At 48.5% G+C, this 27,592-nt stretch overlaps 2 protein-coding genes across 2 annotated transcripts in view; one reads left to right on the top strand and one right to left on the bottom strand.

Annotated features, from left to right (window-relative positions):
• Positions 1-7,066: 7,066 nt before the first annotated feature.
• On the bottom strand, positions 7,067-11,353 carry LOC144140569 (uncharacterized). Its single transcript, XM_077672307.1, has one exon. It carries the CDS (start codon positions 11,318-11,320, stop codon positions 10,088-10,090), a length of 1,233 nt encoding a protein of 410 aa, XP_077528433.1. The 5' UTR covers positions 11,321-11,353; the 3' UTR covers positions 7,067-10,087.
• Positions 11,354-13,724: 2,371 nt separating this feature from the next.
• LOC144167790 (uncharacterized) overlaps positions 13,725-27,592 on the top strand; it is a 30,268-nt gene continuing 16,400 nt past the window's right edge. Inside the window, exon 1 of the mRNA XM_077696970.1 lies at positions 13,725-13,752. Within this exon, the coding sequence (XP_077553096.1) occupies positions 13,750-13,752 (3 nt within the window). The 5' untranslated portion in view covers positions 13,725-13,749. The remainder of the gene's footprint in view (positions 13,753-27,592) is intronic.

The raw sequence follows: 27,592 nt of genomic DNA, 5'->3' as shown, positions 1-27,592 counted from the left end.
CACTTAAAACATAAAGTGGCGGTACATGCGGCGTAAAAGCGTTTTCCATCGCGAGACACGGCGCCAGTCACTCCGACAACCAGACAGGCGAGCGGTAGATGCTTTCGGTGCATCGATGATTTCTTCGTGTGCTCCCCAGAAACGAATACCGCTAGAACGTGTGAGGTCTTCACAACGGCATTTAAAGGCTTAAATCACGATGGAAATGCCTCGTAAGAATAGCCTGCAATTTTTTGTGCATCTGGATTGCATTTGAGAGATGTCACATGTGCTGGAAGTATAACACAATGGGCGAGAAGTATAGTAGTCCCTTTGATTCAGGGCTCTGTAAGATAACAAGAGGTAATCCCGCAGCATGTTTATGCAGGCAGCCAGCAAGTCGTCAGCGCCAATTAAAGGAAAGCGTGTAAGAACAAGCTGAACACCCCAATTTTAGTGGCTATTGTGTCAGTTGCCGAACGAGCATGTGCGCCGCCCATTGATAAAGATAAACATTCCAAACAGAGCGGCAGAAAAGCAAAAAAATTGTAGCGATTTCGCATGGGAACATCTGACGTATACAAGCTCTTCTCATTCCTTATAAAATTAACACAATGATGAAATGTCAACCTATCGATGAACTCAACTAAAGTAAAAACCGACAATGCACAGTTGAATCCGCGCATCAGTACAGAGACTAGGAATGTTTATAAGGTTCTGTTGGCGTCCGACAAATCCCACTTCGGTCGTTGCGTTAATCATCGTTTGAGAGTACAGCCTAGCTTGCAGAACATTACAAATATCGGGTAATCTAGCTACGCATTGCGCAAGGTGCTGCTGCACACCAGAACTCAGTATACCGTAGCCGTAGCCACTGATACGTAACTCAAAAAATAAAGGTGGCCTCTTTCACGTTGTTGGGAGCACAAAGTGATACGGTCAGACCGGTATCCATTTCCCCGAATCCAAATTAAATGCAGTTTTACAGCAAAGCTGTATACCTCTGCCCTTCAACGGTTTCATCTCCATGGGCAAAAACGATCTTCGTGGGCAAAAACGCCAAGGCCTAAGCCGCCGAGCGCATGCATCACGCTAATCAGGCATACAGCATAGAGCTCAAAATTCGTTTAAAGGTACATCAAAACAAGCATAGAAATCGCATTATGGATGATAAGGGGCCTGTGAACAATGGGACCCCCCAACCCACCATGTGTTCCTGGTAAAGATGTTTGCAGGTTATTGAAGGCTAGGCAGGAATAGTGTAACTGAATACGGCATTTTTGCCCAAGACGCCGAGTGCATGCGTCAGGCTAGGCAGGACCCTGCATTTGCCGTCAGAGAGAGAGATAGAGAGAGAGAGAGAGAGAGAGAGAGAGAGAGAGAGAGAGAGAGAGAGAGAGAGAGAGAGAGAGAGAGAGAGAGAGAGAGAGAGAGAGAGAGAAGACTTCATTTAGTGGCCCGGTAATTTCTCAGAGGGTCGGCAGCCGGATCCAGCTTGGACCCGACGACGGCGTCTGTTGCCGGGCCGTTCATGAACGAGGTGAATGCTGTGGCGGGTCGCGCTGAAACACCGGAGGACCCGCACGGATTGCCAGAGCCACGAGAGCCGTCTGGATGTCCTTGTTGGGGCTGAGCAGCGCGGCCTCCCAGCCTGATTCGTCGCGAATAAAATTGTTAGCCTGCAGAGTGGGGCACTGCCATAACATGTGTTGCATGTTGGCTCAGTCTCCACAGGAAGGACAGAGCGGGCTGTGTAAGGTACGATATATTCTTCTGCACAGTGCTGAGGAAGAGAGGGCGTTCGTCTGGATTTGCCGTAATACGGTCGCTTGGTGTCGAATGGGTGAAGCGTGCGGGTGCGGATAAATGCGTCTAGTGTCCTTGTAGTGAGTCAGGATATCTTGAAAAGTAAGCAGGGATGCTGAGAGAGAAGTAGCGGCAGGATGACCTGACGCGTGGTTGGTGAGCTCGCAGGCCAGTTCATGACCCACCTCATTCCCCTCTAGGCCCGAGTGGGTGGGGGTCCAAAGGAGGCGTATGGATGGTAAGTGCGGAGTCTCGGAGATGGTGCGTAGAATGCGAGCAGCTTTAGCGCTGCACTTGCCGTTGGTAATGTTTCGCAGGGCGGTCTGGGAGTCAGGGACGATGATTCCAGGTGAGGCACCGCGAGCAATCTGTACAACCGCAGGGGCGATGGCTGCCTCTTCTGCGTCCGTGATGTCGCCGTGGGGCAAGGTGCATGGAAAGTTAGATATGACAGCGCAGAGGGCGGAGCGTCCTTTCTATGGGAAGACGTCCGTATACCATACATGCGGATGGTTCATGAGGAGGCGGGTGAAGTGCCTCGTTCGTGCCCTGCGCCGACCTTCTTGGAATCCTACTTGCATGTTCTTGGGGAGAGTGGGTGCTCGTATGACGGCTTACAAAAAGGACGGCACGGGTTGCGCATAAGGGTGTTCAAATGGGACCGTATGGCCAAGCCGTTGTAGAATTTCTCTGCCCGTAGGCGTGCGTGTGAGGCATGAGTTCATCAGCAGTAATATGGATGCCGATCTCCAGGAGGCGGTGGGTAGGTACCGTTCCGGGAATGCCTAGCACCGGCTCGTAGGTACGGCGCAGAATTATATTGAGTTTTTCCATTTCAAGGCGAGAATTAGCTGCAGATAGGGGTGGAATAGGTTATCTTGAAGAGTATAAAGGCTTGTACGAGGCGAAGTAGACGCTGTTCGGATATTACATGTCGCCGATTAGCAACCCAAGTGAGCATGCGAACGACCTGGGTGGTATGGACATCGAGGAGGTGGATGGTTTCGAAGTTGAGACCATTCGCTTGAATGTGCATCCCCAATACCTGAATAACGGGAACCTGAGGTATGGGCGTTCCCATGCTGGAGTATATTTGAATGCTCTGATGGGGTGAGAAGCAGCAAACCGGCAGCAAGATGCAGCAAACCGGCATCTTTAGACACACTTCTGCTGCTGAAACGCTGTTACACGCGTTATCTTTGATTCGCATGCGGAACGACGTCAGTCGCGCGCAGCCACAGACCAGAGAGGACAAGATAAGCCTACCAGAATTGACCGACTAAAACCCATAAACGACAAAATGGCGGCGCCCATGAACTGTCGCAGTGTAAACAAATGTCACATAGGGGGAACTGACCAATGATCATGGCGGCGGCACGGAACGATAGAAGAGTAGAGTGCCGATACTTTGTACACTTATCAAGTGACACTAACGAGCGCAAGCGACAAGCCCTCCGAGACGAGGAGAAACATTTCATACCCTCCTCCATCACCATTTGTAGTGGTTTACAACAGCTTTGCTGGACATCCACTTTCGCAGGGGGTATGGCGACCAATTTTTTTTTTAACAGTGCATACCTATAGAATCTGGGCACAATTAAGAAAGGCCGAGCTGTAGTGTGACAGTTGTCAAGAAAAAAATGCAGCTTTAGCAATTACCTTTGACCCGACTGCACGTTACATGGTTTTCTCGTTGCGAGTATGTTTTATTTGAGGTATTCATGTTTTATGTTTTTGGTGAATTCAGTTTCAGTTTCAGTTTATTGTTTCAGTAGAAATGGTACAGTGCATAAATAACTCTAGGAGGTCCCGTAGTCATAGACTGGGGAGGGACCTCCTACCAACAAGTACGAACGAAAAGTACACCAAACGCGGTTAACAGCAGTAACAATCCTAAAAAAAACACGAAGAACATGATTACACAATTAAGCCAAATATTCTTACTAAAAATCAGAAGTATTATACAAAAAGGTAATTAAAGGGGGATATTCATCTACATACATATACAAGTAAATAATAACAATCGTTAGGCCAAAATGATCCGCCGAAGCTGCCTCTTAAATTGTTGTCTGAACTACATGTGAAGTTGATAGTGTGTATATTCGTGTTACGGGTTGTTGCGTTTTCTTTATTTTCAGTAACGTAGAAGTACACCCCAAAAGAAGAATGTAATGCATGAAGTTCATCTCAGCGTGCCAGTATGCCGCAAACTTATGATTCCAAAGAAAGTTTGAAAATTTTTTCTAGCTTGTAAAACTTGTGGTCTGTTTCCACCTTACCCAGTGTTCTTCAATGCGACTGTAAAATATAGCAAACAAACAAACAAACAAACAAACAAACAAACAAACAAACAAACAAACAAACAAACAAACAAACAAACAAACAAACAAACAAACAAACAAACAAACAAACAAACCAATTAAATAAATAAATAAATAAATAAATAAATAAATAAATAAATAAATAAATAAATAAATAAATAAATAAATAAATAAATAAATAAATAAATAAATAAATAAATAAAAGACTCTGACAACCCATCATTGCAGTATGAACACGATCAACTCCCCCCCCCCTCCCCTAAATATCGTGCGCATGTACAAGGTGAGGCTCGTAAGGTTTTAATTTCAAGCATTTTAACAATTAATGGACGGCTAAAATCTTGAATGGCATAAACCGATAGAAAGATTTTGACGTCTTTTTTTCATTTGTCTAACGTTAGGACATTACCTCAGTTCATGCAACAGTGGTAAAAAGGTTTGTGTACTTTTTTACCGCAAAACACAAATTGCTGTCTTAACTTTCGTCTTTTATTAACGATCGAATTAGTGCTTTCGTCGTACAAAGCTTCTGGCGTCTTTCGTTTTGTTTTTTTTTCACTTCTCGAGCGTTAGGACATTACCCCTGTCTTTGCAAGAGTGGTAGAACTTTATGTGAGACAGTTTACCTGAAGACAATTTTTTTTAACTTTTGTCTTTTACTTTGGTGCTAAATAGTGCTATCGTTGTGTACATGATATTGTCTTCTATTCTTGTGGGTTTCAGATCTAGCCCTTCAAGGGGCCATGCAGACAAAACACCACTTTGGTTGGTTCAAAAGATTGCCTGACCTCCCTTTTAACGTAAACTTCGCTCAAATAAGCTACATAATCAGGAAAAAAGGGAATGGCCATGCGACCCACTAGCTTGTTTCCCGCAACAGAACCTATGATGTCATATGCGACAGTACTGCGATTGGCTGAGGTCGGCAAAAGCAAATGCCAATTTGCAGGGCTTATAAGCTTGGCGAACGAGCTATTTGCGCTCACATTTAGGGCAAATTTTTTCTAGCATTAAGAATGATGGGGTAAGCAGGGAAGTTACAAAGTACACGTAGACATAGAAGTACCGATGCGTGCTGCTATTGGTACTGCGTGAACTATACTGGTTTAGCTGCACAGCACTGCGGCGCCTTGGGGTTGTCTCAGACAACACTGGCCGTTTGGCGTAAGGGACGGTGTCTTATGTGACCATATTTGTCGAGCGAACACCAATTTTCACGAAACGTTTATTTTCTACGTGAACAAAAAGAAGCCAGGTACAAATACGGCCAAAAACAGACAGAAAACCGCCCATCGCGGTATGGTGGCGCCATCTTGGTTGACTAACGGTAAACAAGGCTCCCCAGAACATATGAGATCATTGCATACGTCACGAAAACACATGATTTGGCGGTAGAATCAAAATTTCAAAGTAAATTGATTGATTTGACAGTGAATAAATCATCGTTCGCTTCCGTACAAGCGCCGGGGGCACTATAAAACATGAAATCTTGCGAATAAAACAAACTTGTATTTTGTCTGCTTGGCCCCTTTAATAGTGCCCCTTCAAGCTCCGCATATCGTGCCTACAAGGCGTCACTGCTCAGCCTGTCCATGTGCAAGTAAGCAGAATAAAATATTTCCGATTCGCAGCAGTTAACTCGTTTCTGTGTGTAGCTAAAATGGCAACTTGTATTATTTTCCTTGCAGTGTCATGCCATTTTGTAGTCATGAAATTGAAAACCTGATTTGCCCGAGTGCTTTTCTTTCAATTTTCTCAAGATAACTAAAGGTTTTCCGAGAGCCACCGAATGTCAGGCGATTATCCTGTTTACACTACAAATAAGCTCTTAAGGTTATAAAGGGAAATACACGATAACAATAAAGTGGCAGCCCTTTGCATCCTTAAAGCTATATGACTGTGTTATGCCGGAAGCATAACACGGGTTTTCTGCGGGGAATCCAATCTATGGTTTGAGGCGCCGTGGCATCTCACTCCACTTCTTATTCGTGTGAGGACTGCGCTCATGATTGACTATGGTGGAGGGACGTCATGCCGTTAATGCGTAATACCGTACGTCTTACGGGCTGATCAGCGCCGTAAGTACGGAGATATGAAGTCGCACTAAAGAAGTGAAGACTTCATTCTTGCACACAACTCAGTCGGCAGGAACACCCCATGTATGACCTAATTACTGTGTGCTTGCGCGCACTTTTTAAAGCAAAGCTTTTTACCTCTACCCCCCAAGGGTTCTTTCGAGACCGTTGGTGTCAGCAGAAAACTCCAGCGAACAAATAAAAAAAATTACTGGCACCGCCGGGAATCGAACCTGGAACTAATAGACTAACAAACCGAGAGCCCGTTATCTAACCGATTTAGCTACGAGCACTTTTTTTTTTTTTTTTTTTTTTTTTATTGCCAGGTTTGCACTTTACAACATAATACATGCAGGGTTCAACACATGAATGACACTAAACTGAAAAAAAAAAAAAAAAAAAAAAAAAAAAAAAAACCGCCACCAACCCGACCAGGGCTGGCGTTGTCATTTAAAAGGGTTTTAACGTTGCCAGTGGCTCGACACTTGAAAGCCATTCCGGCACACATTCATGCAATTTCTGTTCTTCTATATACCTTGAAATATATTCCCCGAAATACACCCGCGCCGACCGAGCGTCTACATCGCTGTAGACATAAGCCGAGCGTGCTCGCCAAATACTCTGGAGGCCCAACAGCATTATCATGTCCAATGGCATACCATCATCGTCATCCACTGCCAGGTAACGGATTCCGTGTGGGCTCAGGGGGAGCTCCTTGCGCATAGTCCTCTGAAGAACGTCCCAGAAGAAAACACCTTCCCAACAGTGTAAGAACACGTGATCTACTGTTTCTGGCTTTTTACAAAGTGTACAGTGCGTACCCCACGGAACAAACAGGCCCCTTTCTTCCATCCATGTCTTTGTGGTTAATGTGTTGGTGTGAAGTTTAAAAAAGAAAGACTTCACCCCTGACGGTACTAACATTTTCTTCACGCGCTTAAGAACGTTTTGCCCAGGGCCTCCAGCGTATAAGGCTCGGTACATAGGAACAGGAAGGATAACGCTACATACATCATTATACAATTTCCTCCGTGTAACAGTACTCAAATACTCTTTTGAAAAACGCACGCTCAGAAACATCACCGCGTCGACTACTTCCTTTAAATAGCCATGGAGACCACCACTCATGCGGCCGCTCGTCACAACAAAATTGGGCAGAACTCGCCCGAGCCGCAACTGACAGACAGTCCTCAAAAAAGGATCGCGTACATCGCGAAAAAATAAAAACCTGTTAACAAGCTGTCGCACGAACAAGTGGGTCAGCCCGAGCCCACCTTCCTGAACTCGCCTGAAAAGATTTGTTCGGCTACTTCTCTCCCAACTTGAGGCCCAAACAAACATTGCGAACACGCGGTGAAGTTTCTGCACATTCACTCGCGAACAATGTAGAACTTGCATCACGTACCACAATTTGCTGGCAAGAAATACGTTGCATACGTTTGCCCTTGCGAACATGGATAAACCAGAGCCCCTCCAATTGTCAGCCTTCTCGCGCAGCTCTTGAGCTTGCGCACGCCAATATGGCTCACTGTCTCTATAATACTCCAGTGGAGTGCCCAAGTACTTGACGGGATGAGTAACCCAATTGATGTTGGCAAAAAACTCTGGGGTTGTTGGCCAATCGCCGTGCCAGAACCCGACACACTTTCCCCAGTTCACCAGGCTTCCTGTGACAACGCCGAACCTTTTCACGATTTCGACTACGTGAACGACACTTTCCTTGTTGTGACAAAACACCGCGACATCGTCCGCATAGGCAAGAAGTTTCACTTCACGCGTATGTAAACGGAAACCTCGGATCTGATCGTTCTTTATAATAGTTAAACACAACATTTCAATGTATATGCAAAAAAGCAATGGGCTGAGTGGGCAGCCCTGGCGTACCGAACGTTGCACGTTAATGGGCGCTCCCAGTGACTTGTTTATAATTAACCGCGTCGTACACTTGTGGTACGCCAGGGTCACTCCGTCTCTAATGACGGCTCCCACTTTGATGTGGTCCAAAATAGAGAGCAGAATATCGTGTGAGACGCAATCAAATGCCTTTTGAAGGTCTAGTTGAAGAAGTGCAACGGCATCTCCAGTGGCGTCACAACACTCGAGTACACACCGCGCGGTGTGTATGTTTGTTGTGATTGTGCGTCCTTTGATGCCGCACGTCTGGTGCGGTCCAACAAGGGTTGTGATAACTGTTTGCAGCCTTTGCGCGAGCACCTTCATAAAAACCTTGTAGTCTACGTTGGTCAACGCTATTGGTCGGTATGAAGTGACAGACTTTAATTTTTCAGTTTCCTCTGTTTTAGGTATCAAAACTGTGTGCGATGATGCATACGATGGTGGAAGGGTTTTCATTCGGAATGCCTCATTAAACATTGCCGTTAAAATAGGTGAAACCTCGGCTTTGAAATGCTTATAGAAGGCCGCGCTTAGCCCGTCTGGGCCGGGCGACTTTCCAGGGTTTAAATTATCTATAGCTGCCTTCACTTCTTCAACAGATATGGGTTGTTCCAAACTGTCTTTTGTTTCGTCCTCAAGAATTGGCATGCAGCTGAGATACTCCCTTCGAAAGGTTTCTAGATTACAGGGCCGATACGCGAAGAACTGTTGGTAATATTCAAAGAAAAACTGGTGGATGTCCTCTTTTTTGCTTGACGCGCGTCCTTCCCATTCGATTTTATCTATCGTGTTTTGTCGAACACGTGCTTTTTCAATTCCAAGCGCCCGTTTGGTGGGCGTTTCCCCCATCGCTAATCGCTCAGCTCTCGCACGAACGAGCGCTCCGCGATAGCGTTCTTCGTCCATTAACTCAAGTTGATGTTTCAGTTTGCCTATGTCATCTTTAAACACACCTGGTGTTTTCCCTTCCTCTATAGTTAATCTTTGTAGAGTGTGACGTAGCATCCCTTCTTTCATTTTTTCCTCGTATCTTATGCAGCTTGATCTTTCGATGGCTTTAACTTTAATTGCTTCTTTGAATAATTCCCATTGTTCTCCGATTTTATTATCCTCATTTTTAAATTCTTCAATTTTTTCCTTAACTGTGTCGGTGAAGATTTCGTCCTTTAAAAGTTTAGCGTTTAATTTCCAGAGGTCCCACGAAAAGGTCGTTTTTTGTTTTCTGGGCCCGACGCTACATTTAACAAGGCAGTGATCAGAAAATGATACTGGATGTACACTATATGATTGGCATTTGGGGATTAATTCAAGCGACACATAAAATCTGTCAAGCCGCGCGTGACTGGTTCCCTGAAAGTGGGTGAAGCGCACGTCTCGACCGTTCTCAAGGCATTTTGCCACATCTACCAGCCCAAACTCGTCGATAAGTTCGGCCAGCAAGTCCGTACTTGCGTCCTTGTAAGGACTGCTGCTTGTCTTGTCTTGCGGGGATAACACACAGTTGAAATCTCCCATCATTATAATTTGCCTCTCGTTAGTGAGGTATTGACGTAGAGTGCGAAAGAAATTCTGCCTATCCTCTCTCGCGTTCGGTGCATACAGACAAATCACACGCCATTCAACGTTATTCAACGCGAAATCACACACAACGAAACGACCAAAAACACACGATCGAACACTTTCAACCTCCAGGCCTGAATGCTTTTTCAGAAAAAGCACACAGCCTGCAGAGTTTCCTACAGCATGACTGACACACGCAAAATACCTGGCCGTGAAGCGCTGCACTATGCTCCCGGTCTCATCCTCCCCTTCAACTTTCGTCTCCTGCAATGCCACCACGTCTAAATCCTGCTCAGTAAGTAGGCGGTGCACCTGACTTTGCTTCTTTTTTTGCTGAGAGCCCTCGAACGTTAAGCGTAGCAAAGGTCAACTGAGCTTCAGTAGGCATTTAAACAAAGACGATCTGTGGAGGCCGGGAGCATGGTGCTTACCGTTCTCGTCACGCCGTCGCTAGGCGTGTCCGTCCGCTGTTGGGCCTCCCGGAGGCTGTAGTTGTCCCGGCGTTGTATCCGGCTGTTTGTGGTCGGCCTGAACTTTCGGCCGTAGTCGCAGGGACGACCGCCGCGCGACTGCCGCTTTTTGCGGCGGCTCTCCGGTGCCACCTTCTTCCACCCCCTCCTTGTGGCCGGCCTCTTCGTGGGACCGCTTGGCGGTCGCGTTGACGCTGCTAGCAGGAGAGGCGACGTTCGTTTCCATCTCGTATGGCTCAGTTGCATCCGTTGTGACTTCCACAGAGGGGGCGTCAACACCACCTTCCGCCTGTTGGACAGGCAAAGGTGGGAACGCCTCTGTCGGTTGCCGGCCGTTGCCTGGGTCCTTGAGACCGTCACCGCTGGGTCCACCTGGAGCAGTCGACGCCTCCACCGTCGAATGCTCCCCCACACCTTTCGCTGCTTCCTCAGCTTCCGCTGTGTCCATAAGCAACTCGATCGAATCCTCTCTCTCTGTTGACCCGGTCACATTCGCGTACGTCTTGACGCATTGCTCGTCTCGGTGTCCGAACCGCCGGCATCGGGAGCAGCGCGGCACCTGGCAGTCCCTCCGTACGTGGCCGGCGGTGTGACAGCGCAGGCACTGCATGGGACGGCCGGGGGCCACAACGAGAGCCAGTTCACCTGCCACACGAATTTGGTGGGGCAAGTCGTCAACCTTCAGTCCGGCCTTCAGCTTGAGGAGCACGGTGCGGGTGGTGGAACCTTTGTCGTGCACACCTTGTACTCGCCAGCGTTCCCGGGTGACTTCGCTAACTTTGCCATATGCCGCCAACGCCGCCCGAATGTCTTCGTCCGCAACACCGTACAACAGCCAGTGAAGTTTCAATTTCACCTCTTGGTCCTGCGGGTCGATGACCAGGCAGCGCCGTCCCTTCACTTGCAGTTCGCCGGTCGCAAGCATCTTTTTCGTCGCTTCGGGGCTGTTAAACGTCACCGCCCAGATGTGGTTTATCTGATATGCCCCCAAGGCAACTACCTCGGAAAGCATACCAGACTTGGCCAGCGTGTCCCTGAAATCTTCTACTCGAAAAGGTCGAGCGCGCACGTCACCATGAAGAAAAACTGTGTTTAAAACGATACGCCCGGTAGGCAGAGATGGCAAAATAATCTGATACTCTTCGTTATCATTCGCGTCGATCCTGTTTCCGCGGCTAGGCTGCGCCGCAATTGCCGCCCCTTGGGAGCACATGACCCTACGTCCTTTCACTACGGTGGCCGGAAGTAGAATGTTAGCTACGAGCACACGCGAAGACTGGGAAGACAGGTGGTGTACTCACCAAGCACCTCTACGGGTTTACCCCCTGCGTTCTCGCTGAATGCCATGTGAAAGCGTCACGCGACCACTCACGCCCGTCTAGCGGCCCTGTGCGCACCTTGCTCATGTGCTAAGAGTTACAAAAATTAAAGGAAGCTCACACCAATGCATGGCATCTCACTTCTAGTACGCCATTGTGATAAAGCCTGTGGCCTCCAGTGTTCACATAAACAATTACAGCTCCTTGTCGTCCGCCCTCACGACAAACCAAGGAATACATTCAAATACTCCTAATGGCCAGGCCATCACTCCAAGCCCCAGCATCAAGATCCTGGGCCTAAATCTCGAGGCTAACACCAAGAGTGACGTCTCCTTGCAGCGCCTCAAAAACAGCATTATTCAAATTATACACATGATCAGGCGAGTTGCCACCAAGAAGCCAGGCCTGAAGGAATCCGGTGCCTTTTGATTAATTGAAGCTTTTGTCCTCTCGAGAGTTACTTACGTCAACCCCCTGTCTTCTTCTCGACAAGGAAGACATAGAGATGCTTTATATAATGATTAGAAAGGCGGTCGAGCAGGTCATCGGTCTTCTCATGAGTGCTTCCACACAGAGGCTGCTTAGCACAGGGCTCCACAACACGGTGGAAGAGCTGATAGAAGGCCATCTTTCAAACCAGAAGGTCCGACTCAGAACTGCGATGGGTAACCGCATGCTTCACCAGATTGGCCGGGCAGCCCAGAATTTCACTCCGCTTGACGTATTCCCAGACTCTTGGCGACTAAAACTAAAGATGCTCCCTTTGCTTAGAAATATGAACCCCTCACATGACGAAGGTCACCGAAAAGCACGGGCTCAAGCGCTAAACACCACCCTCGGTGGGTAAAATGCAGTTATCTACACAGACGCCTCCAAACATCGAGGGCAGCAATACACCATCATCGTCGCTACCTCCAGAACCAACCTCCTTGCGTGTAGCTCGCTTAGGACCCAAGAAATGATGGCAGCAGAAGAGGCAGCCATCACCTTGGCTCTCGCTCAACCAGGGGTTCGGAGGGTAGTCATCGATTCCCAGCAAGCCTACTGGAAGTACCAGTAGGGTTGGGTGTCCTGACCTGCACTGCGCGTGCTAAAAACCCCTCCCCAAACGGTTCCATTCAGCTCATCTGGATATCCCCTCACGCTTCAATGGAGGGCAACAAATACGCCCACCCAACAAGTCTGCGCTTTTACCTCCCGTGCTATGGAGCTGCACGAGGACAGTCACCCGCTTGTCACGTTCAGGGAGATAACCCAGCATTATCGCCTTATGAGACAGAGCGTACCTTCGCCTTACCTTGACCTTTCCAGAGAACAACAAACTACCCTACGGCTCATACAATCCGGGCTCCTTCCCACAGCCTACACGTCTTCACTTAATGTATCCGAATCGCTACGACGCTGAATGTAAATTTTGCTCAGAAAGGAACACTCCGCCCCGTAATCGGGGTGTGCGACTTTAGCCCTGAGCACCCTCCTCTCTTTCCGTCAACTACCCAACAAGAGCAATGGGAGATGCTGCTGTCCAGGCCCTCTCTACCTACCCAGCTTCAGCGGGTGGACAGAACACAGGCCGCGCGGACTGCGTATGGGCCCCACAGAAGAAGGAATCACTCCCCAGGGCTGCACTCTGGGCCGTTCAGAAATCTGAACAGAAGTATTTCTTCCTCCTCCTCCTTCTCTGCCGCAAATCTCGTCGCCTCCGTCCACGGCGCAGAGACGGAGAAGACATATCGTCTAACACCGGGTTGGAGCTTACTTTAATTTTATAAAAGAAGTTTACACTCTTGTGCTACACCAATACAACTCAATCAAGCACCGTTCATGCTTCATGCATTGATTTAACCTTAACAAGAATATCTCTTTGAAGTAATAAATGGGGTGGTTAAGTGCATTTCACTTCTCTCTGGTTTTGCTATTTGTAGAGCGATGTGAGTGAATTTAAGTGACGTCGCATGGGTAATCGTTATGGGTGCCGTTTACAGCTTTGCTTAACAACCACATTCACGGGGTGGATTGGCGCGATTTTTTTTAACAATTGGAAATGTGTTCACATACATTTCAATTGAGAAGGAGAAATCGTTCAGCACAAATGAAGCTGCAGTTGGTGCCGAAATAAGACTCGGAAAGAAAAACGCGCCCTATTCATTCAAGCCGTTCAATAACGGGACCCTCGGTCGGCGGAAGCGCCTGACGTGGTGAACGTGTGGACATCCAGGATTGTCCGTGCTCTGTGGACAGGCAGCTCACGTACTCTCGGTCATCATGGTAACCCGAACACAACATCACTGCCCAGAAGGCTAGCGGCGGTTTAACCCGTGCAATGGTAAGTGATTTGTTGCGAGATTGAGAGTGCCAAGTGGCCGTCCGGTCGCACCGGTTTTTTCTTATTGTGTCTGTATACTACTGTTCTGCAAAAATTGCGCAAAAATGAAAATAGCGACAGAAACGCACAGATATCGCTGGTGCGCAACATCCGGAGTGTTTTTGCAGGCTGTATCGTAGCAATAGCGGGTCAAATTCCAGACAACGTGGAATTTCGTTGCTCTTTTAAGAGAAAACGAAGGAGGTATTAGGAGACGTCACCTTCCTTTAAATATACCTTCGGCTTCTCTGTCATTTCGATGGTGATACCAAGCGTTAATTTCGGGCTAACGCTGCAGCGGGAAAAGAAGAGCTTCAGATGGGCACGCAGTGAGGATTGGCATAAAGGACGCCGCGATAGGTGTGTTTTAGCAGTAAGGACTGCATTGGGCTGAATGTGCCCGAATGCCAGCAACGTCACGAATAAGAGTGCAACGTGCGTTGCAAAATAAAATTGTAAGAAATGAAAATCAGCTGCTTAACCCGGGAGTTTCGGCACAATAACTTCGTCGCGGGGAATTAACCGGGACCAGTATTAGAATATATGAGTCCGTGCACACCAGCAAGATAGGACTGCTCAAAGTTGCACCGCCTCATGCCAGATGCCTTTCGCAATACATACGAATATTGGAAATGTGTAGAACATTTCAATTGCACCGAAGCACAGCCAAGGCGAATCAGGCATGCGCCAGTGGTGGGAACAGGCTTGAAGTATTCATTAACGAAAGTCGCTCGGGTTAGTTCACATCATTCGGCAATAGGTGCTATCGGAACGGAGGGTAACAATAAATGATTTAGCAGGTAGCTGTGATCTATTAACAACCATTATACATACGCCATTCTAACAATATATATTGTTCGAACGAGTAATACAACAAACCATGAGCATTACTGGCCATAAGTTCATGTCTGCCGTTGTACGCCTTATCGCATCTGTATTTAAAAAATCTGTTTAATGCACCGCAGCTACACGTGGCCGATGATGCGTGCTGTAGTGTAGGGCTCCGGATTAATATGGTAACCTGGGGATCTTTAACGTGCGCCGGTCTCGCATCTTTCCTTACGTTCAATAACAGCCTGAGTAAACATTCTTGAGCAGCTGTATAAACATGAAGTGTGTCTTCTATATGTGCCGTCTATGTGTAGTTCGCTAACGTACTCTGCCGGGCTAGTTGGTAAATCCTTTTCAACTTTGGTCAAGTTGCGAAGCATTGACACAAACAGACAAAGTAGGCGATCGAGCGCCTCCCTTCTGCTTTTTCTATTTGTGTGTCAACGCTCTGCGTCCCGGATAGCATTGAAAACATAGAGTTTCATACTAATATATATATATTAGTAGGAAACTCTATGGTTGAAAATGTCTGCTTAGTACCAAATCTTCAGACGTGAATATTGCGAACTATTTTACTACTTCCTCCCAAGCTTTCTTCGTTCTCCACGACAGAATTAGCCGATGGTTGTCATGTGCGGATAAAAAATAAAAATGAAGAGAGACTACACCAGATGCCTGAACAATATACGCAGTTTGTTTTTGCATGCGTATATTTCGGGGGGTGTTTTGACACGGAACCCCCCCCCCCCCCTCCTGGGTACGTTCTCGGTTAGCGCCACGTTTAAAGAAAGAAATTAGAGGGGTTGGGGGCATCAGGCCTTTAAGAGCAAACTGCAACTACACCAAGAATGGCCCCCATCCTTGGTCGAATAAAGAACTCAATTTCTCGGGACACTTCAGTCTACACACACGCTTTGCTTGAAAAAGCCTGACGTAGTATTCTGATGGGTCCCTTTCATATACACGTACAGGTGCTGCAAAAGTAAAACGGAGCACGCCAGCGGTGGCCGGACCGGGCGAAATTGTATGCCAGCGCGATCTATGAACAGATGCGCCGCAGATAGCTAGAGTGCGTGGGCACATTCGGCTGGGCCATCTCGAAGTTCTGACGGTCGCCTTATCGCTGGCTCAAACAAATGCGCGCTGCTGCGATCCCTGCTCGCCAGGGGTGCTTCCAAAGCTTTATGCACAAATCTGTTCGCCCGCGTCTGGAAGGAAACTAGATCTTTAGTGCGGTCCGCTTTATGCTTTGAATATACGTGCCTGCCGTGGCTCGCCATTCATTCGATTGTGAGTTTGTTGCAAGCATCTGTGGCCAGAATCATGCTTGGTCCAAGGAAACTCATAAAAATAGACAAAAAAATTCCATGCTTGAACTGCCTACATTGCCTGCAGTCTTTCCTCACTCTATAGTAATTGTTAGGCCCTCTTCACTCTATGGTGTGATGTCTCTTCAGAAGGTGCTTCTATTAATAAAACTGAATTGTTTGGTGCCTGGGGGGAGACGAGGGTCAGAGGCTAGCGGACGAGGGCAGACACCGGGATACGCTGGCCAGTCAGACATGTTCCGCTAAGTGCGCTGAGGTATTTTCGTGTTTTAATGTAAATAGCGTAATATTTCAAATCGTGTGCCTTGATATGTAAGCAAACGTAATCGCCAGAACATCAAACACATTAGCCTAGAGCAGGGGTCTCAAACACGAGGCCTGCAGGCCACCTGAGGCCCGCAAGCCTTTCGATTGAGGCCTGGCCAGCTCATAAGTGATTTCGTTCATATATTTTTATTTGTTTTTTAGAGCGCATTCAATCAATCCCCATGTGTTAAAACATCACCGCGGAACAAATATTTTACATTTCAGAATCAACGTATAGATTTTAGTCATCCTGGAGATCGATATCGATGATATGTTTCTCGAATCCTGACGCCAAATTCTATTCAGAAATGACCCGGCATAGTTACAAGATGTGGGAAAAGACCCGTATCCTTCAAACGGCAGCGTTAGCTGGCATTTTGTTAGCGACTGCCGGAATCAGGCGGCGCAGTAGGATAACAAACCCAAGTAGAGCCCCATGGCGTACCGTAGGTGCGTAACACCGAGGCTTCGAAAAACAAGCGGTTCACATAGTCATAAGCGTTCGAACACCCGCCGCGGTGGCTCAGTGGCTAAGGCATTGCGCTGCTGAGCACGAGGTCGCGGGCTCGATTCCCGGCCGCGGCGGCCGCTTTTCTGATGGAGGCGAAAAGCAAAAACGCCCATGTCTACGAGATGTCGGTGCACGTTAAAGATCCCCAGGTGGTCAAAATTAATCTGGAGCCCTCCGCTACGGCGCGCCTCATCGCCTGCGTTGCGTCGGCGCGTTAAACCCCAAAATCAACCAATAAGCGTTCGAAACTCCTGAACCGCTGGCGCTTGTCATACATCTCCCCTTTGTTTAGTGCAAAAGAAACTGCAGGCACGTTTGAGACAAAATACGTGTATGTAACCGGACGCCCCCGCGCCCATTTAGTTAGGAACGCCCGTTGGGTCGGTTTGAGAAAAAAGTGGCCGCCAAAAAAGACGCGTTCGAAACTAAGCAGTAAGGCGCCCGCACGTGCGACATTAAATTAAGCAAAAAAAGTGTGCCCTTCCACTCTGTGAAGAAGGATGATCTGCAAAGCTGGACGCAGTCCACGGAGTGCGCGAAACAAAACACGTTTATCGTAATTTGCGATGGAGCATATTTCCTAGACAATTACCTGAATGAACCTCTGACGGATCTTAGCTTTGTTCTTGCAGATAAACAATGAACTACCTGTGTCCCTACTGCGTCGTAAGCATCTTACTGTTTCTGTAAGGCTTGGTTCAGACTGTTGCCACAACTGACTGTCGTAATAACTTTAAAGAATGACGTCATTTCACGTCTCAGCCAACGGAACTCCGTGCCATGGCATTTTTTACGTCCATAGATCCCGATACGGGTTTTGCGTCGGTAATCTGAATATACCCTAACACACAAACCCAATCCGCTGTACCACTGACTCCAGACAAGGCCCCATTGGGCCGTGTAACTTTCGCGTTTAAATCTCGCACCAGCACAACGGACATGCCATCCATGAGTACGGGCATGAAACCTATAGCTGCGCGTACACGCCTTCCCTCCTCCCTCTCACTATTCTTCACTACAACCTGCGCACGCATAAACCGGCGACCGGTCATGTGCGCCTGCTTAAAAGTGACAGACGCCATCGAGTATTTCCCCTGAAAGTCCTCTGAAGAAGTGATATTGGCTCACGCCGGCGTTTCAAGCGGGAAATTTGCTGTTTATCTGGGAGTGATTCGCCGCTACTCCACGAGCTGAACTTTAGGCGGTAACGGCGGTGCCAGCAACTTTCCATTGTTTTTGCACCCATTCGCGCTTGTGTTCGGGCCAACGCTTCGATTCTTGCTCTTCTTCCTCCAAACGAACGGCATGCATCTGTCCCATAACGATTTAAATCCTGGAAGCCCTTGAGCTCTATTCTCGCGTACATACAGGTGGCTGTCTGTTTTGCTTCCCCCTCGTATGCATCTTACTGTGTGTGTAAGATGTCTGTGTAACACATCAAGCCACGCACGAACCACTCGATTGAGGAGGACCGCCGACTAACCGCATTGAGCCATGTAATTTCGACATCTAAATACCAGCACAACCGTCGTTTCATCGGTAGCGGCATGAAACCTAGCTGTGCGTGCACGCCCCCTTTTTTCTTCCCGCAAACCGTGCACGCATAAACCGGCAACCGGTGGTGCCGTATACTTGGCGTGAAAGACACCAGTGAAAATGCCGCTCGGAAGGCCTTCCAAGCTGAAAAATGAATATGGGCTCAAGCCCGCGTTCCTACTAAGGAAGGTTCTCTTCTACCAGGAGGGATTCGCAGCTACTTGGAAGAGTGAATTTGAGTGGAAAAGGTGACGGCGGGTTTCGGTTGTTTTAGGGGCAGCCCTTTGGCCCCGTTACCTGGGCTTCGCGGGAGCGGCATCTGTTTATGTCCGCGTAACCGAGTGACCGAACGCAGTAGAGACAAAAGAAAAAATCCGGAGAGGAGCGTCTAGCGAAGGGTGAAGTGTAGTACGACACGTGCGGCTATGGCGTCATCTCTATCATTGCCTTTCCCTCACACTTTTCATGTGCCTCCACCAAGGAGTTCCCTCCCCCTGACACTTTCCCCAAACGCTGTTTCATTCTCCGCTAATCCAAACCACGTGACGTTTGCGCGGGAGGTTCAAACACGATTTGCAATATGCTGGCCGGCGGCGGCGGCGCACTGCCACGTAGCAGCAGAGTAGCGCACGCCGCCGTACGTTGGATGATCACGCGAACATTTCCTGAGACGCAGCAGAAATGCTCTATGACCGAGAAGACTGCAGCTCCCGCTGCGCACAAACTTCATATTAGGGAGTGTAGTAATCGTCAGTTCATTTTTACGCCCATCCGTGCTTCTGTTTATTTTTCGCAATCATCTGATAACCGCACTACGGCCGTTAGCTGCCGACTGGGCACCTTTCCAAAGGGTCATCGGTGGAGGCGAGGGTGAACATAGTTTTGAAACAGGTGTCAGCGTTGGAGAGGAGGAGCCCCGGAGCGGCGCCGAGTAAATCGATGACACCGGAATGAAAACTGTGGGGGGGGGGGGGGGGTTAGACATATACTGCTTTGCAGCAAAAAAGGGCGAAAAACCGGTCTGCAGGGATCCTATTGCACAGATACGAGCAGACCGTCGATTAGTGGTGGTCGCTGGTGCGGTTGCTACCAACGCTTCCGCAGAAGGTGCCCGTCACGTAAAACCTCAGCGCACACAACACTTGCTCCTCGGCAGTCATGGAGCGAAAGCCGCCTCAAAGTTGTCGCCCGCGGGCTCGATCGCCAGATGACTGCACAGCCGAGGTACAGTACTTTTGGAGAGACGAAAACGAGGTAGACATTCTTCCTCCGCTAAAGAAAAAGATCTTCCGGGGCAGAATTATGCCTGCTACGGCGACCGTGAACAATTAACCCCACCGCAGCAGCTGCCTTTAAGAGCCTCACGAGTTCAACACGGCCGTACAATATCAATTCCGAGTTTATTCCGAGTTATCGTGTCAACCAAACACACCCAGCCCATTCGTGAACTCGGCGTAGCGACCGAAGCGCCACCCAACGATGGCGTCGACTTCGCCGGTGGGGTAGTGTCGCAACCACGAAGTCACTTGCATTTGATGCTCCAGTAACAAAGCTTAGCTGCAAACAATGAACGAACGAAGTCTCCAGGCCACCGTCAGTCAATCTTGCCACAGTCGAGGGGGCGCACGGTACGAATGAAGAGTTCGCTAGTCCGAACGATAGGAGCGGCCAAGACGACAAGACTACAAGCAGTCTTCATACACAGTGAAAACACAATCGATGACAGATGACACGATTTCATCGTCTAAAATTCCCTCCTCAATGTCCATACACGCTCATGACATGCTACATTGGGGCGATTTCTGATACTACTTCCGTCGTCCGCACGCAAACAGTCGGCCACGTTTGACAGAGTCGGGAGAAGGGCGCGTTCCCTTCACTACAATTAACTCCTTTGTTTACTTGATTTGGGGTTGCGCTGAGGTGCACTGAAACCACCCTGAAACTATGTAGGAAACACAATTCACTGGAAGGACAGAACACCGAAAAAATCGAAGCTGTCCCGCGCCGATTTTAGAGGGCAAAGCTTTGAAGAAGGCCGTGGCCAGGCAGGAGTTTTAATGAAAAAAAAAAAAATTCGCAGAACATTTCTTAGTGCCCTGAACTTTTCACCTCCGAGCCTTTCTCAGCTCCGTCATCTTCTCTCATGCAGGCCATGCTTGTCTACCTGGCTCTTCGATATCCCGAGTCGTGTTATCTTCCCTCTCGTGTTCGCCGTCTTCGTCTTGGTGTACTGGGTGGTGCTTATCTACTGCATCGTGCAGAACAACCAAGCAGACTCCGCTGCCTATTTCGACGCAATGAATGCTGTCTAAAACAATCGCCTCTCTGACAGAACGTTTATATTTTAATACAGTTCAATGGATTCGCCCTTGCATCTGTATATGTATTGTGGTGTGGGTCTGGCTCGGACGAACTTCCGCACGCCGCTGCCGTGTACACAGCGCCAGCGTGAGAGACAGACAAGCGACAAAGGCAACCGGCGCCGCCGGCCTCAAAGTGGGGGTTTATTCCCAAAAACCCTTCTCGCGCTCCCGTCTTCGTCGTCGACTGGTCCCGCGTTGCTCGAGCGGCCGGAGTCATTCGACTTCCGGCGCTACCGGTGGACGATGGTCGGCCCAGGCTGGAAGAGAAGAGCCGGGTGACAGCGCCGCCGCACGCCGTACTGTCCCCGGTCCGAGCGCCGCAGCCAACCGCCTCGCCGTTGAAGCAACTCTCGAGCTACCCGCTTCCAAGCGTGCCGGTGGCGCCACCTCACGAGGCGCAAACAAACCGCCATATTGCTGCCATCCTATAGGCGGTATTCAATGAAAAGTTTAGCGGGCGATTTCTCCGCCTGGCAACACTGAAAACCGCCATGTCGTTGGCCACCGTGTCAGCGCATGCGCTTTGCGCCCGCATCTCGAAGAAAAAAGCACCAGCGCACATCGTCTGCTGCGTTTCAGCCCGATTATCGGTAGTGGCGTCAACAGATATAATATTATTCGCACTCACATTAAGTGGTGGCGCTCTACACACCCTCGAGCACTTCAAATCCACGGAGGATGAAACCGCGGCTGCGAATGGCAGCATGAGTCCGACGCTGCATTTGTCTGCCGCCGCGGATGTCGACACAAGTGCACGCGCACCGCATCCACGACTTTATTGACTTTATGTTTGGTAGGCGCCCTCTAATACGTGGTCGAGTACAAAAACCGAATAATTTCTTTGGAGAAATGGTTCATGCGTACACCGATTTAGCGCTGGCTTCTCGTGCGCTAAATGTTTCACACCCAGCAAAACAACTCACGTCTGACGTTAGAGCGCGGCGGCTGGCAATCAGCCGATCTGCGGCGGCTACTTCATACGCGTCTGGCGATAGGTAGGTCGTACTGTGCTGCACTCAACAGTACTTGGCGTCGAGGTATTACTTTGCGTTCAGAGAGCAACAGTTCGGTAATGATGCAGTTCCTGCTGTCAAACGGACCACTGCGCTCACGTTGCAACCTTTGTGCCACGACCGACTCGCACTCACTCGTAGGTGTGCGCGGAGGCTGGAGTTGAATTGCAGATTTGTCATACTCCATTGAATTATCACACTCATGAGCGGAGTCATGACTTTTCGCGTAACCAACGCTATCGCGTCCCAACCGACTATCGAATCACTATCACACGCCTTGCACGGGAACCCAAGGTCACTCGCGGCCCGCGGCCTGCCTGGCCGCCATGAAGGCATAGAGCCTATCCTCTGCACGTCACGGCAAGGAGCTGCTGGAGGACGCCTAACCAAACTGGGCTGCTCCTACTAAACACCGGGTCACCCACCATCGTGACATGCGTCGCCCAGTCTGCTTCAACCTACGTACTGTTTTGGAATGTTGCAGTTACCCGCGTACACTAGACTTTCTACACCCTCATTCACAAAATAAGTGTAGTATAGGTGTAATCAGGGTTGTGTGAGGTTACTACGCCCACTTTCTGAGGTTCCAAAACCCTAATTCGTAGTTTTAGATTCATTTTATGTGGCATAAAGGGTGGCGACCGACTGTACCACCCTCGGTGTTCTGTAGGATGTTCAAAGGGTGTGGAAAGAGGGTGTGTTACTTAAAAATAGTGATGGTTATAAAGGCCATATACGTAGTTTTAAGCACTGTGAGGTACAACACATCCCTCCTCTCACCTCACCGATTGTGAAAGACGCTCAAACCCACCGCTGTAGCTCCTTCTTTCGAAACAGAGAAGGGCCCCTTCATATTTTGACAAAATTATCGTCACGGTAATAACAGTTCTTAAGAAATTAGTATACAGTCACCAATCAGTGGTAGTACCTCAAAATTCTATTCCTATGAGTACTGATGAAGCTTGAAAATTCTGCGGTGAGTCGACCAGAATGACAACACGATTTAACAAATTTCGCATATTGTGTATATGGTTTGCTCGTATCAATACGGAGGAGTTTAGCTTGAAATGTATAGAAAAATATTGCCCTTAATGCAGAAACTGCACTTTTTTTAATCATGTAATCCTCCTCAGATGTCGAGAAGTGTTGCAAGGTGGTTATACCCTTTCTTGTTGTTATCCCAGCACCCCTTTGCTAATTCCCTAGGTACGACCTAAATGCTCTACAAAATTGGTGTATACGCGTGAAAGGGTGGTGGGAGGTTATACCTTTTTTTCTTTTAGTCTAACACCATTGTTTCAGCTATGGGTGTATTACAACCATTCGGTGAGAAAAGAGTGGTAGATGACTGGACAACCACGGTTTTTTTGTTAGGCGTCGAAAGGCTGTGAAGTGGATGTTTAGTTGTAAATAAATTAGGCCCCACAAATTCTGTTTAAAACACCGTGGCGTGCAAAACAATTGGCTCATAAAAAAGCCGCCCGCATCTTCCCACGGGGGGAACTCGAGTAAACTTGTCGCATCTACTCGAGTCAAGCAAAGCGTCACGTCAAGCGAAAGCCAAGCAAAGACGCCCTTGACTGAATTCCGAACGCGCGCTCCGCCGCTTATATACGTTGAGGGGACTACGTAAGCCGGTCCCAGTCGACGACGTTGGCGTACTTGTAAAGCGGCGTGGACTCTAGTTGAGCCAAGCGCGGATGTTGCTTCGCCGGAGAACGGCACACCGGTTAATGCGCAGCGCGCCCGAAGGAGAGGAAACCGCGGAAGAGAGAGCACAGCACATGCGCCGGCCCCAGCGCGTCTGCCGCGGCTATGACGCAACGTGCCGTGGCTATGACGCAACACAATCCAACACAATCCACTTTAATCCAATCCAATCCATTCCAATCCAATCCAAGCCAAGCCAATCCAATCCAAGCCAAGCCAAGCCAATCCAATCCAATCCAATGCCCCTCGCGAGAGAGTGTTCGAATCCAATCCAATGCCCCTCGCGAGAGAGTTCGCTATCGCCTCGACTCGACGCGCATGCGCAGTGAGCGTGCGGACTACGGATGCCAACGCGGGTGACATCGTGAGTTGCTGAAATGCTCTGCATTTAAAATAGCGGGCTTATCTACTTTACGCAACGGAGTGCATATTGCAACTCGATTCGAAACGGCGCAGCACGCGGATGTTTGCACAAGCCGTGCTTTTTCACCGTGAGCGGCCTCAATTGGGCGCGCTGATAATGTCAAGCCTGCTCCGCGCGATTGCGCCGGTTTCGCTCGACGTTTATCGGATGCTGCACGATTACTACTTTGTTAACTCGAGCAGCTGGAAACTCGGTAATGAGCCGGCTCGGACCTTCTGGGATATCGCCGAGATACATGTGTAAAGCTTTGAAAGCGCCCCTGGCGAGCAAGGATGGCAGCAGCACGACTTCGTTTGAGCCGGCTATAGGGCGAGAGTTAGAACATCGAGATGGGCCCGGCGGATCTGCCCACGTACCCTCGCTATTTGATTGATTGATTGATTGATTGATTGATTGATTGATTGATTGATTGATTGATTGATTGATTGATTGATTGATTGATTGATTGTAGGGTTAACGGTAACGCAGGCAATGGGGCGCGCCGTAGTGGAGTGCTCCGGATTAATTTCAACCACCCGGTGACCTTTAACATGCGCCGAAATCTCGCACACACAGGCATTTTTGATTGATTGATTGATTGATTGATTGATTGATTGATTGATTGATTGATTGATTGATTGATTGATTGATTGATTGATTGTAGGGTTTAACGCGCCGACGCAACGCAGGCGATGAGGCGCGCCGTTGTGGAGGGCTCCGGATTAATTTTGACCACCTGAGGATCCTTAACGTGCGCCGAAATCTCGAACACACGGGAGTTTTTCCTTTTCGCCTCCATCAGAAAAGCGGCCGCTGCGGCCGGGAATCGAACCCGCGACCTCGTGCTCAGCAGCGCAACGCCTTAGCCACTGAGTCACAGTGGCGGGTACCATATATCTTCGGCGCATCTATTCATTGGTCGCGCTGGCATGCAATTTCATGCGGTCCGGCCATAGAGTTTCTTAGTAAGTATACTAAAGAGGAAACTGCACCTCGAAATACATGTCGTCGTGGGGGGTTATGGCTTGGACTTGGCATGACAATTGGATTCTTAAGCGGTTTTCTTTTTGCATTTGCTTGCTTCCCTATGCATTAACACGTCTACGAGCTACGAGATAGCTGAAATCCTCTCTGTTCTGTGGTAGCCGTGAGTTGTGGCAACTGCGTGTTCGGTGGAAGAGCAGGCAGTGCGTGATCGTACCAAACGTTGGTCATGCCGAAGTCGAAATAACTTATGACTGAGAGGGTAATATGGTGCTGCGAAAGTTGTAGCTGTCCAAAAAAAAAAAAAAAAAAACGCACGTAGTTCGACGAAGACCAGATGCGACAGATACGGGCGCCTGTATCCGTCCTATAGATCTTGTCTTCGTCCACGAATGTTTAACGCCACGTTTTAGATGCGCAGTACCTTAGGACCGCACAACGTCCGTCCGGGTCCGTGCGCATAGCATTTACAATCACAAAAAATCATACAGGCACCCGCACCGGCACCAGCAGGATTCGAACACGTGTCAGACACAGTTACTGTCAGTCGTCTTACCCATTGGGCTACGACCGTGAGTAGTACCCGAGAGTCAAACGGCTTACTCCCTCGCCTGTAACGGTGCGGAGTACCTTAGTTAGGACCTCTCAATGTCTGTCCGCGTCCATCCGTGCGCACACCACCATCAAGCGAAAATCAAGCGAAATTGGATTTGAGCCGTGAGTTGCAGTTTCATTTAGGTAGTAATCAAGGTGCAACTCACGGTTCAAATCGAATGACGGTCGGGGCGCAAAACGGATGTCACTCGGGGCGCAACTTCGATGTCATTTCGAGTCCCCGTACTCCGCATCCTCGCCATCATCCACGGAGCGGAGATGCTGCCATTTCTTTTTTCTTCAAGTAGGAACGAACTCGCTCAGCAACAAGTTTTTTTAAACTGCCCCTGACGGTCCGTGCACCGGTTCACCACAAATGCGATGTTTTTATAGGAACGCTCAAAAACGTTTCCAAGCTCTTCAAAAACCTTATTATTACACATAACGGTAAAAATAATAACATAGGAGTCTCTAATCAGTTTTCCCAAAATATTAACGTTGTTGTTAACTACCAGCTCGGCCGCACATTAGTAGGTACAACCGTTCCGGGGGAAATACGCTTTACGTAATTCCATTTTCCTTAGCTTCAAAACAGCCTGTTTTATTTTTACTTATATAATAACACACTCTTCTTTGCGTTTTTGTGGCACTGTGTTCGAATATACGACCGCTTAAACGTTTCAATCCAAGCCAATGACGAAACTATGGCGAGCGCACGGTACAGTTAAACCTGGCTATAACGAAGTTGACAAAAGTTCGCAATTTTTCGTTGAATCCAGGTTTTCGTTACATGCAGGTTTCGAGTTAACGATCGCGTGAATGAAGCAGAAACGAAACGAGAATGCTAGACATCAATGGTCATGCTTTGAAGGATTTATTTCACAGTGAAAAACCGTGATTTACGCCTGCTGCATTCGCACGAGCTTAGGCACTGCAGAGCGCTCCAAAAATGTGAGGTCACTGACTCCCGTTTCACAAACGTCACTTATGTATCACTTTTTCCTTTTCACCATTTTTGGTTCCAAACGTGTTTCAAAAACCAAACTTATGCTTGATGCTGGAACTGAACTTGATACTGTTTTTTGCACTCAATATTGTTGAGGGCGCTAGCTGGGGCACTGTGCAGGGCGGTGGCGGCATTTCAAAATGCGAGCTTCTCTTGAAAAGAGAATTTTTTTTTGTTTTCTGGAAGCACAACTTATCACTGGCGAACCGACACCACAGATATCAGTGAACAGTAGACGCGCAACTACACGCCGACAGGCAGGACTAGCACTTCAAAACGCACGGTGGTTTGCGGTACCGGCGAAAAAAAAAAATGACGTGCAGTTACTCTTGCCACCTGGTGTCAAGTTATACAAGCAAAGGCTAAAGTTGGTGCTACGTTACATATGGTATGGTGCCAGCCGCTCTGTTTATAACCACCATCATCATCATCAGTAGCAGCAGCAGCAGCATGACGAATTTTGTTTTTGACGATTCCAGGCGTTTTCGTAGCTTCTGGCTCCTTAAAGTAGTGCTTGTAGTCGGTAAATTAGTGCATTTCTCCAGCCGATTTTCCGTAAAAGTGCAAAAAGAATGACAGATCAGCTCAGTGAGTTCGTTAGATAAAGGTTAATCGCCGCAACGCTTTCGTTACATAGAGATCGCAAATACATGGGCTGCAATGGGGGTAGCAACGGGGAATTGAAAAACTTTGTTAAATTGAGGAAATCGTTACATAGAGGTTCGTTACATTCAGGTTTGATTGTGTTATGGCGGCCCATGACGACACAGACGGCCTTGAAATGAGCCGCATAGACGCTAGTGCCAGATTCCGCTCTAGTGTATGTTGTAGGAAACTCTATTGCTTGTATTCAGTGGGGAGGCGCGCATGCAGGCAACCGTGTAAGTGCGCCGTTTTTCGTTACGTCGGGCTCCGCGGGATGCCGGTACTTGTCCGTGCTAAGCATATGACTGTGTTGCACGTTACAAACTCTACCTCACCGAACGCAAATTATTGTCTCGAGTCCAATGTGAGTGTGATTAACAGCCTCTCTGTTGACGCCACCGTTGAGAATCGGAGCAGACGACGCACGCCGGTTTTTTTTTTCTTCGGCGTGCGGGCGCCGTGGCCCACGCCGCGCCATGTCCGTTGCGCATCGGCCATGTCTGTGGCCGTTCCCAGTGTTGCCAAGTGAAGAAATCGACAGGTAAACTTTTCAACGAATACCACCTAT

Source organism: Haemaphysalis longicornis, unplaced genomic scaffold (genome assembly GCF_048455015.1).
Source record: "Haemaphysalis longicornis isolate Haplotype H1 unplaced genomic scaffold, Haemaphysalis longicornis Haplotype H1 scaffold_1, whole genome shotgun sequence".
NCBI lineage: Eukaryota > Metazoa > Arthropoda > Arachnida > Ixodida > Ixodidae > Haemaphysalis > Haemaphysalis longicornis.
The sequence above is the reverse complement of the archived record's forward strand: the minus strand, read 5'-3'. Positions and strand labels throughout refer to the sequence as shown.

Coding starts and splice junctions, on each gene's coding strand:
- LOC144140569 (XM_077672307.1), bottom strand. CDS start 11,320: ATGTGCTCCCAAGGGGCGGCAATTGCGGCGCAGCCTAGCCGCGGAAAC.